General features: G+C 31.8%; 3 protein-coding genes across 3 annotated transcripts; 1 reads left to right on the forward strand and 2 right to left on the reverse strand.

The window, feature by feature from the left end:
* Nucleotides 1-2,761: 2,761 nt before the first annotated feature.
* On the forward strand, nucleotides 2,762-5,178 carry LOC107062219 (U-box domain-containing protein 18-like). The gene has a single exon (XM_015312599.1). The coding sequence runs from the start codon at nucleotides 3,240-3,242 to the stop codon at nucleotides 4,920-4,922; it is 1,683 nt and encodes a 560-aa protein (XP_015168085.1). The 5' UTR covers nucleotides 2,762-3,239; the 3' UTR covers nucleotides 4,923-5,178.
* Nucleotides 5,179-5,233: 55 nt separating this feature from the next.
* Nucleotides 5,234-6,817, reverse strand: LOC102595134 (probable receptor-like protein kinase At5g18500). The gene is made up of 6 exons (XM_006355931.2): nucleotides 6,739-6,817; nucleotides 6,553-6,660; nucleotides 6,256-6,474; nucleotides 6,055-6,170; nucleotides 5,707-5,967; nucleotides 5,234-5,624 (listed from the first exon to the last, which is right to left on the reverse strand). Exons 1-6 carry the CDS (start codon nucleotides 6,815-6,817, stop codon nucleotides 5,415-5,417), a joined length of 993 nt encoding a protein of 330 aa, XP_006355993.1. The 3' UTR covers nucleotides 5,234-5,414.
* A 40-nt stretch (nucleotides 6,818-6,857) lies between these two features.
* LOC107062224 (uncharacterized) lies at nucleotides 6,858-7,535 on the reverse strand. The gene is made up of 2 exons (XM_015312605.1): nucleotides 7,087-7,535; nucleotides 6,858-7,003 (listed from the first exon to the last, which is right to left on the reverse strand). The coding sequence occupies exons 1-2, from the start codon at nucleotides 7,457-7,459 to the stop codon at nucleotides 6,858-6,860; spliced, it is 519 nt and encodes a 172-aa protein (XP_015168091.1). The 5' UTR covers nucleotides 7,460-7,535.
* Nucleotides 7,536-10,996: the final 3,461 nt, after the last annotated feature.

Raw genomic sequence — 10,996 nt, forward strand, 5'->3', positions numbered from 1 at the left:
AAAATATTATATTACATTTAAAAAAGAATTATGAATATTAGGTATTTAATTAATGGAATTATATGTAAAATAATATGTTAATTAGAAAGTAAAAGAAATAATAATAAAATAATGAAAAGGTGAAATAGAGAGTGTGAATAGTAGTTCTCCAAATTTGGAGAACTACTACTCAACTCTCTAAATTTGAAGAATAGAGGGTGATTTGGAGGTGGGTTGGAGTGCCCATTCTCTATTTTACTCTCCAAATAGAGGTGGGTTGGAGATGGTCTAAGCATGAAATAGTTTGAGAATGCAAAGAGGAGATGCATAGATGTCCTATTGAGGAGGTGCAAGAGGTTGGATATAGTGGATATGAGGAGAGGTTGGAGTATGTCGGAAAAAATATCAACAAAAGGTGATTATACATGACATGACACAACTTTAGTTTACCAAAGACATGAACTTAGATAAGAGGGTGTGAATGTCACATATTAGGGTACAAGATTAGTCAGTAGTGGAGTGTTGCCTTGATTTTTGATGGGTTTAGGTTTAGTGATGTATATCGTAGTATTAGTCTCAGTGTCTTGCTTTTGATAATCTATCACCATCTGTTATTTATGATGTTTTGATTCCTGCACTATTTTGTTGTTGTTACTGTTTTCTTATTAGTTGCTATGTTTTCTTCACTGTCACTAGACATTTTCATACATATTTTAATGTCCTACAAAAACAACTTCTCTACCTCCAAAAGGTAGAAGTAAGATTTGCATACGCTTTATCTTCCGCAAATTCCACTAATAAAATTATACTAAATATGTCATTACATATTTGTATAATATTAATAAATTAGTTGATCAAACGTATATTAGCGGAGCTTATAACTTTAGCATAACACCTCGAAGATGAAGTCGGAATGTACGTTCCAACACATCACATGATAACATTAAACAAAGTCTCCTCCAACTTCGATGCATTATACATTTTTCATTTATAGACTATAGTACATCTATATTTTTTAAAATTATTACATTTGAGTGATTCAATGCTGGCGGTGCCTCTTATCTGTCCTAGTAATTGCTGACTTGCTTTTATTCCCATACCTCTATTAAATTTCATAACATGCATAATGCCAACTCATATAATAATGTTTCAAGATCAAATTTTAAGGTATTTTGACCCTTCAAGCACTTAAAAGAGTGTTGTTTAATCATCAATGAACTTGATTAAAATCCTAGAAGTTAAAGATTTAATTAAATCTTAACGGAATGAATTCTTTTAATTCGTTCAAAATTTTAGTGAGCAGTTATGCTATAACCTACACGTATAGAGGTGGATTCAGAATATTGAAATTTTAGGTGTTATACTATTTTTAAACTGGATCTATTTTGACTTTCGATTCGAATTGTCCATCGCTTTGATTTATATAGCAAAGCCGGTTGAATAAAATAATTTAATAATTATGAAAATTTTGAACAAAATATAAAAGTTATCAATAATGTTACTAATATCAACAAAAACAGATTATGTATTTGTAACTGTCCTTGACGAATTTTTATATTGAATAGCTATCAACTCAAAGATGGACGTCTTGAATTAGAACTCGCTATAAATATCTATTTAGATATCAGTAAGAATTTAATACACTTTATAAACTCTAATATTGAAGAAAGAACTTTTTTAATAAATAATTGGAACTCGTAAGGGGAAAAAACGAGTTAACAAAAATAATGAAAAGAAGAAAAAATATTTGATTTATTAGTGACTAAAACCAAATTCGAACTAGAATTATAACTTTGAGGAATTGGATAAGCCAAACTTCTAATATAGTGCAAAATTAGACATTTTCGCAAAATATAAAGACAAATTTGGACCTTTATTATTTATATATTTTATAATAACATAGAGTCACAATATATTAATTGGACAATAATCAACCTCCATCTAAACCAAATAAATATCTCTCGTTATGTCACTTTCCTTCTTTCTTCCTTTTCAAGACTAGTTAACTTCAAACATAGACTAAAAGCAAAAAAATTGTTTACGGTTCTCGTTTTATATTAGTTGTCCATCATATTATAATAAATAGTTATCCTAAATTACTTGTCAATTTATCTTTATAATTTTTATTTATTTTTTGAAAGCATAAACAAATTTGTGAAGTTCTACAAAAGTTTCTTTAAGGGGGTAAATTAATAAAACTAACATTTTTATTTATGATTTCTTAAGGAACAAAGAGACTTTTGGACAACTAATATCAAGGTGACAGGGCAGAGCTAGACGGCATATATACAAACTCGGCCAAACTCAATAAATTTTACTCAAACAATGTATTTGTATTAATAAATTTATTAAATATATATAAATATTAAATTTAAAATCTAATAATTATCACCTTAAATCATCATTGTAAAATTCAGAATTTATAAAATTAAAATTTCAATTCCTCCCATAGGACGGAGCAAGTACCAATTTATTTATTTATTTGCATGCCAATAATGTCACTAGTACGTTTATTACAAAGTGTCGGCTACGTCCCTTCACGTACCCTTCTTCCCATAAGTCATAACTATACTTTTTATTATTTTATGAAAGTCTCCACGAACTCTCCTTCACAAAATATCCTTAGTCAACTTTCTGTCTCAAAATAATTGTCACAAATTTAACCGTTCGATCACTAATCACCACTTATCTTTTAACACGTGTCCCATACATTTTTTTCAACTAATAACTATATATATAGTGCCAACTACTTTAACAATATCATACACAAAATCTACTAAAAAGTTGTTCACATAAGTCCATACACACATTTTTCCCCTTTTGTTCATATATACTTTTTAAGATTTGATCTTTGTGTTTTCTTGATATTTTTTTTTTAGCTCAATGATCAACAAATCTAACGAATTCATTCGCCGGATTTTGAATTTTCCGGCTATTCGTCCTAGTGAAACTGTATCTTTTTCTAGCCTTGTTGCATCTTTGATTCAATTAGGCCAAACAATATGTGAATACAAGTCAAGAACTTTTTATACCAATAAGAAGAATGTTAGGAACTCGATTCGTTTAATTGAGGATATTCTCATTGTTCTTAAAGAAATCCCAAATGGGGTTTCAAGATTTGCTAATTCAAGTATTGTGAGCTTATCTGAGATTCATTTTATCTTCCAGAAGTTTTCATTTTCTTGTTGGATGATTGTAGCAGAGAAGATTCAAGAATATGGATTTTAGCAAAATCCGAGGATGTTTCTTGCCAGTTTCAGATGCTGGCAAGAGCTGTTGCTGTGGCACTTGATGTTCTTCCTTTGAAGGAAATGGATGTTTCTGTGGAGGGTCAAGAAGTGGTTGAGTTTGTGAGGAATCAAGCTGTTAAGTTGAAGTTTGAAGTGGAAATGGATGATGGGAGAATGCAAGTGAATGTTTTGAAGATTTTGGATCAACTTGAAAATGAAGTTATTCCAGAAACGCGTGATCTGAAAAGGGTTCTTGATTCTTTAGGGATTACACGTTGGAGCGCGTGTAATAGAGAAGTTAAGTTCTTGGATAATGAGATGTTGTTGGAGGGGAATACTGAGGAGAAGAGAGATATGGGAATCCTTAGTAGCTTAATGGGGTTCATGATATACTGCAGGGGAACTCTGTTTGAAGTATTGGATAATGGAGCAGGCAGACAAATCAATGGAGGCAGTACTAATGCAGATCAAGTCATCAGGTTCTTGAATCTTGATGATTTCAGGTGTCCAATTACACTTGAAATCATGAGTGAGCCAGTGACAATAGCCTCAGGTCACACATATGATCGGGCTTCGATTCTGAAATGGTTCAGAGCTGGAAACTCCACTTGTCCAAAGACTGGTGAGAGGTTAACAAGTATTGATTTGGTTCCTAATTTTGCTTTGAAGGTTTTAATCAAGCAGTATTGCTCCGCGAATGGTATTCCATTTGTGGAGACTGGTAGGCGAAATCGTGATGCTGGAAGATTTGTTGGTTCAAGCAGTGTGGCTAATGAGCAGGCTATGAAGTTGCTTGCAAGTTTTCTAGTAGGCAGGCTGGTTGGTGGAACAATGGAACAGCAAAATAAGGCTGCTTTCGAGATTCGTTTGCTCACTAAAACAAGCATTTTTAACAGGTCTTGTTTGGTGGAAGCTGGTGTAATCCCACCTCTTCTGAATCTTGTTACTTCAAGGGATTCTTCTTGTCAAGAGAATTCAATGGCTACTCTGCTGAACCTCTCAAAGAACTCTAAATGCAAAAGCACAATTGTTGGAAATGGAGGTTTGTTCTTGATACTTGATGTGTTGAAAGGAGGGCTAAAGATGGAAGCTCGACAGCACGCAGCTGGTACATTATTCTACCTTACATCAGTAGAAGAGTACCGTAAAATGATGGGAGAAAATCCAGAGTTCATTCCATCACTTTTGGAGTTGCTAAGAAATGGCACTGACAGAGGAAAAAAGAATGCCTTGGTCACCATTTTTGGCCTCCTAATGCGCCCCGAAAACCACTGGAGAGTGATTGCTGCTGGATTAGTCCCCTTGGTGGTTAATCTGTTGAAATCTTTCGAAAGGGAAGATCTCATTACAGATTCTTTAGCAGTTTTAACAACGCTTTCTGAAAGGCTAGACGGAGCAATGGCTGTTCTTTATGCTGGAGCTTTGCCTATTATTGTCAATGTTCTAAGTTCTTGCAATTCAAGGGCATCAAAAGAGTACTGTGTCTCATTGTTGCTGGCTTTGTGTATCAATGGTGGAGCAGATGCAGTTCCTGTTTTAGTAAAGAACTCATCTCTCATGGGACCGTTATATTCCCTCCTGGCTGAAGGCAACTCAAAAGCAAGCAAGAAAGCTAGTACACTCATCAGAATCTTGCACGAGTACAACGAGAAGACCTCATCTGGCTTGATCACTCCAGTTTTTATAGAGGATCAATTCATTAATGTATGGTAATTATTTACAAGCATCCAACATGTATATATACACCATGGTGTAGGATGCTTTAGTGTCATTTTCCTTTACTGGTGATATCGGCTCAAGTTTTTAAGAGCTAGTCACACTACACTGCTGCAGCTTCTGGTTTTTTGAATGAAGCTTTGTATAGTTTTACTTGTATCTCTATACTTTCTGATGTTAATGTGAATTGTTGTTAATGTAAACATCAATCGTTGTAATCTTCGACTAAATAATAAGCATTATCTTATCTGAATCAGTTGGTATAAATATACAATCAGTTTACTTGTTTTATCTTTGATTGTTCAGTTTCATCTTCTGGTAGGCACCTAAATTGAGATCAAAATGTGTATAAGAGGAAACTTAAGTACAATCTTGGGCAGAGGCGGATCTTCAGCGAGTTCAATGGGAACCATTGACTATAAATTCTAGATTCACCTTTGAGTTCTTGGGTAGGATGAAATGAAAGTTAATTGTACATGAGAATGTGCACTAAGGATGGACTGACTCAACTCTTGTTGATAAATCGAGAGCCTCTTCGAGTTTAACAACCACCTGTTCCATGGATGGTCTTTGCTGCTTAAGTCCTATGCTAGTCAAAGCTAGCTTAAGAACAAGTTCAAATGCCTCCATTGAGAATTTCCCCTCCAGTTTGAGATCAGCAAATTCTTTGATATTCCCACCTTTGGTCAAGTTTTTCGCCTATGATTCAAAAAGACGCGTTAAAGAGAAAAAAAAAACTCAAAATGAATGCAAGAGAAAATGGAGGAGTTAGTATGTTTACCATTTTACTTAGAGGCATTGGATTCTTCAAATCCAAGTTGATAACCCTTTGTCCAGATAAAAGTTGTAGCAGTACTATCCCAAAGCTATAGACATCACCATAAGAATTAACATGACGGTTCTTTTGGTACTCAGGATCAACATAACCATAGGTTCCTCTCACTTCTGAGCTAGCATATGAATGTCCAATGCTAATAATTTTGGACAAACCAAAGTCTGAGAGTTTGGCTTCAAAGCTAGCAGATAGAAGAATGTTTGCTGGCTGCAAAATTTCACCAAAAAGAGGAAACACAACTGATTTTTTTTTAGAAAATGGAAGACAGATTATGGATGTAAAATAAGATTTTACCTTGATATCCCGGTGAACAATTGATCCTTGAGGATACGAATGGAGAAAGAGGAGACCACGAGCACAATCAAGTGCAATTTCTAGTCTTCGTCTCCACGAGAGATATTTACTTTTACCTGCTCAGCAGGGGTTTTAAAATCAGGACACTATACAATTTAGATCAACAAAGAACAGAGAAATGCTCAAAGAGCAAAAACATACCAAATAGCCATTCGGAAAGATTTCCATTGTGGCATAGCTCATAAACTAGAAAACATTCAATTGGTGCATCATAGTGGCCTAGCAGGGATACGAGGTTCGGATGTTTGATATGAGAGAGACTTGTAACTTCTCTAACAAATGTTTCCATCTGTTCATCCTTAATTATGTGCTTAATAGCCACATGTTGTCTATCTGCTAAAATGCCTTTGTATACTTTTCCTGTAAAACATGATCATATCTGATTTATGCATGTTACTAATATGAAGTCAACTACTACAACGTTCGATTGTGACTTACCAGCTATGCCTTGACCTATGAAGTTGGACATGCTGAGACTGTCAGTTGCAGAGTAAATTTCTTTAAGTGATAGTCTACGATAGCTTGATTCTTCAGAGTAAGATTCATCTGATACCATCAATATTAAGCAGAATTAGAATAAGCTAAAACATTCAAAACAATGATTGTTATGTGTAGAGGGCTTACTGTATCTTTCACTTGATGGTTTAACTTCAGCCTTCCTTTTCACATAGATCCACAACGCAACGATTACAACTAACACCATCCCAACTACACCAACAATTAGAATTGAAAGATCTGCATATTTAACCAATGCTTAACAATAAACACACTCTTTTGTCCTGAAACTCAGCAATATCAGTAATTTTTATGTATATGGATTTCAAGACTTTACCAGTTTTAAACTTAGTACTACGTATCGTTTCATTTCCACTCTCATCTGCAGAAGATGCTGCACAGTACAATGATCAATCAAGATCATAGTTAAATTTCAAAACTTAAATATGTTTATAACAGGAAGTAAAGTAAACTTACCTAAAGGGAGAGAGTTGTCTCCTAGGCAATGAAAGATCTTGTCAATCCAACTCTCATCAGCAACTCTTTGACTTGTTAACAAAATCAGCATACTAAATCTACAAATGTCATCTTCAAGTTTCATCGAATCATTTTTCGACGTGTAAGCTATTTCTCTCCATGTCTTCAAACACTTATTGCATCCCTTAGTAAGTCCTCCTTCTGAATCCATTAGCCTACAATCATCCCTCAGACTATTCAATCTGCTTCCTATCTCATTCAGAACGTCGATCTCTGAATAATCCGAACAACCTCCTGCACCACTAGTCAACTTCTCAATGCCACAGCTAAAAATATCAGTACTATTGTTATTCATCAAAGTTAAGCAGTCCATCTGTTGTATGGAATTGAGAAAGATAAGTCTTGTTTGGTTTGTCCAACGCGCCAATGCTCGTAAATATATGTTGAAAGGTAATCCACAACAAGGGTGAGTTAAGAAACCATCCCAATTGTTGTCTAAAGTTGTACATGAGTCCCTTGATGATGAAGAAGAAATGTTAAAATCCAGGACACATTTGTTGAAACTACTATTGGTTTGAGAAAAAACTAAGTCAAATGATATGGAGAAAACCATGATGAACATGATTAATAATGGTGCTTTGAAGCAATTCATTTTCTTGAAATGCTAAAGGGTACTCTATATTAACATAATCAAATAGAGAGCTATATAACTTTTTCTTCATTAGAAAAAGAAGAAGAAGTCAAGGATATGAAAGAGTAATAAAAGAGAATGCATTTGGCTAAAGAGGGTATTTTTCTTGTTTCCCATTGTAGGGCATAACACTGTTTAATGGCGGAATACATCGACAATCTCTTAAATTTGTTATGAATTTTATTTAGACACTTGAACTACATTAAGTTCCAATTGAGCATCTAAACACATAATAATAAAGTATTCTTATTAGAAAATTACTATTCAAATTCTGGAAAAACTTTTGCGCGCCTAGTCAAGAGTATATGAAGTAAATTAGTTAACCACATAAATTCTGCAACATTTTTTTGAATTATATTTGTCAATCTCAATTAGAGTAGGCCTTAGGTTTTACTGCTTATAACTAAAGAAAGTGACATACTTTAAGTGATTATCATATTTACATAATTGGTGCTTACGCACAAATACTTTTTAAAGATACAAGTCGAAAATGTCTAATAGAAACACTAATCGTATGCTCAATTAGAAAATATCGGAATTTAAATGTCTAAATGAAATAAATTGACAAATTTAAGGAATTGTTCATGTATGTCGCCTTAGTTAATCAATCACATGACATAAGACAAAAAAAAAAGTTAATAAAAAATCTAAGATTTTTTGCTGATTTAACATTTGTAGATTAGTAACTTAAGTAAGATGTGATAAAAGACAAATGCCGGATATATCAACATTAGAAAAATATAAAAGTTTGATGTCACCTTTGTGTTGTACTGTTTGGTTGACGAAGGACTCAATCTTACACCAATACAAATTACCAATTGTTTTATCAAAGACTCAACTAATTAACCATCTGCTAGATAATTAGAATTACTGAATTAGGGGTGTTAACGAAAAATCGAAAATCAAATTAAATCGATAAAAAGATTTATACTTTTTTGTTTTGATTTTTACTTTTAAATAATTTGATTTGATTTTAGATTTTAGATTTTTTTAAAAATAACCAAGTCAAGTGGACTCTTAATTCTTAATTTAGGTGTTTGTCTTTATAGTAATTCGGTTATTTGTCTTTATTTCTTTTATTTGATTTGTATTTTTTTGTTTGACAATTCTAAAAATCTATTTCATATTCAAAATAACTTGTCTTTTAGTCTTTTAATTATTCACCATTGTTTGATTCAATTGCTGTGAAGATATATTGGTACATTACTACTAGATCTTTAATTTTCTACCCAAAAATATGGTTGTAATTTTTTTTTATAATGGTCCCTGGAAATGACTAAATTAATTATGGGAATAATGCATACGATTTTTTTGGAGGAAGCTATATATATAACTTGATGCATATATATTTTCTTTTTTCTTAAAGAGTAAGTGATTTGGTAATGTTATGATGGAAAAATATGCTTGGAAATATATTATCATTTATTTTTAAGAAAGGAAAAAACGACAAAAGTCGATATAATAAAAAGTCAACTTTATTAATTTAATTTGGTTCCAACATTTGAAAGACCAGCTTAATTAATTTATTTTTTTGTTAGAGAAGAATCGATGCAAATCGAATTGTGAACACACCTAATTAGAAATAATACGATCATTAGTTTGTATTTGTTTTTAAGGAATAAAAGAGAGAATAGAACAATAAAATAAAATTTAAAATGAAAATACTCAACCTCATTGGTTTTTCTTCTTTCCTTTTTCCCTTGTGTTGCCAAAGAGGAAAAGGCTGGAAATTGAAATATATATATATATATATATAAACCCCAAGAATTTTTTTTAAAAAAATGGAAGAAACAATGAACGTCAATGAATACATCGTTAATTTTATGTATGTTTTCCTAGTTTAAATATGTGGAAACTTTGGAGTTAACTTATTTTAGCACAACATTATAGCAAGTAGTAGAGTCAAAAATTTATATAAAGTGATTACAAAATCAATAGATCGCTACTCACGTACTTGAACGTGTAATATAAGCACTCTAAAATCTTATTTATTAGACTATTATGCATCAATTATTTTTCATTAATTAAAATAAAATATTAATGGGTTTATGAGTTACATGTTTTTCCCACTCTAATATAGGGGCTTCTAACGTAAAGATGACGATTTTTTTTAACTAAAATAGTTGCATGTATATGTAATGTATCAAAAATGTATAATCATATATATAATGTATAACTATGATTAGAGATGTATATAAATACATACGCACTCTTTATATAATATTTATATAGTTGCAAAAATTCATCTTCCTCAACAAGCTACTTTTTTTCAATCTCATCTAACTCAAATTTCCTCTAAAAAAGGCTTAAATTATAAATTTGAGCTGCTCTCAATATTTCGAATCACTTCATATATTATTCACTCAAATTTCAAAATAATTCATATTTGCAAGAGATCAAATTTTGAGCCTCAAAACTATTCAAATAGAGGGCAAACAATTGTTGGGCCTTTCTTATTCAATGGGCCGGTGGACTGTACTAATTATTGAATAATGCAGATTAGGGTGTAAATGGTCGGGTTGGTTTGAGTTTTTCAAATATTAAACTAAACTATTTGTGTCGAATCTCTTTTTAAAGGGAAAATTAGCAAATTAGTCAAAAAGTCTAACTTAATTAGTAAAAACCTCCATACGTTATAAATATTAGTAAAAATGTCAAAATGTCATTATTTTAGAAAAGCTTGTGTATTCTAATTTACTTCCTATTTTATCTCACCTTAATTACACATTTTCCAATTAATCCTCTATCGTAATCCGCCTCTCTCTTCCTCTTTTTTTTTTTTTTCAGAAATTGAAAAATATATTTATAAAGATATTCACACAATCCCTTTTATTGAGGTATGCATCTTTATTCGTTTTTTAAGATTTATTTTATGATTTTATTTTTGTTTAAAATTGTTGTCTGTAGTTGAAATCACATTTAGAATTTGATAAACTCTAAATCACGCTCCAATGGCAGAATCTAAGAGAATTACTAGAGGTATCCAACTTAATCAACAATTTGCTATTTTTCAATATCACAATTTTCTACTAAGAACACAAATGACGACAATTTTGTATTTTAATTTGCTTATTTTGTATTTCAATATCACTTTATCTACAAACAAGTTCTACTTTTTTTTATTTTGTATTCACCATAATGGTATACCAACAAAGTCACATTTGTATTTCAATTGAAATGAGTATTTATTGTGCTCATTTTGTATTTCAATCTCAATTT

This window comes from Solanum tuberosum, unplaced genomic scaffold, assembly GCF_000226075.1.
Source record: "Solanum tuberosum cultivar DM 1-3 516 R44 unplaced genomic scaffold, SolTub_3.0 scf00210, whole genome shotgun sequence".
Classification (NCBI taxonomy): domain Eukaryota; kingdom Viridiplantae; phylum Streptophyta; class Magnoliopsida; order Solanales; family Solanaceae; genus Solanum; species Solanum tuberosum.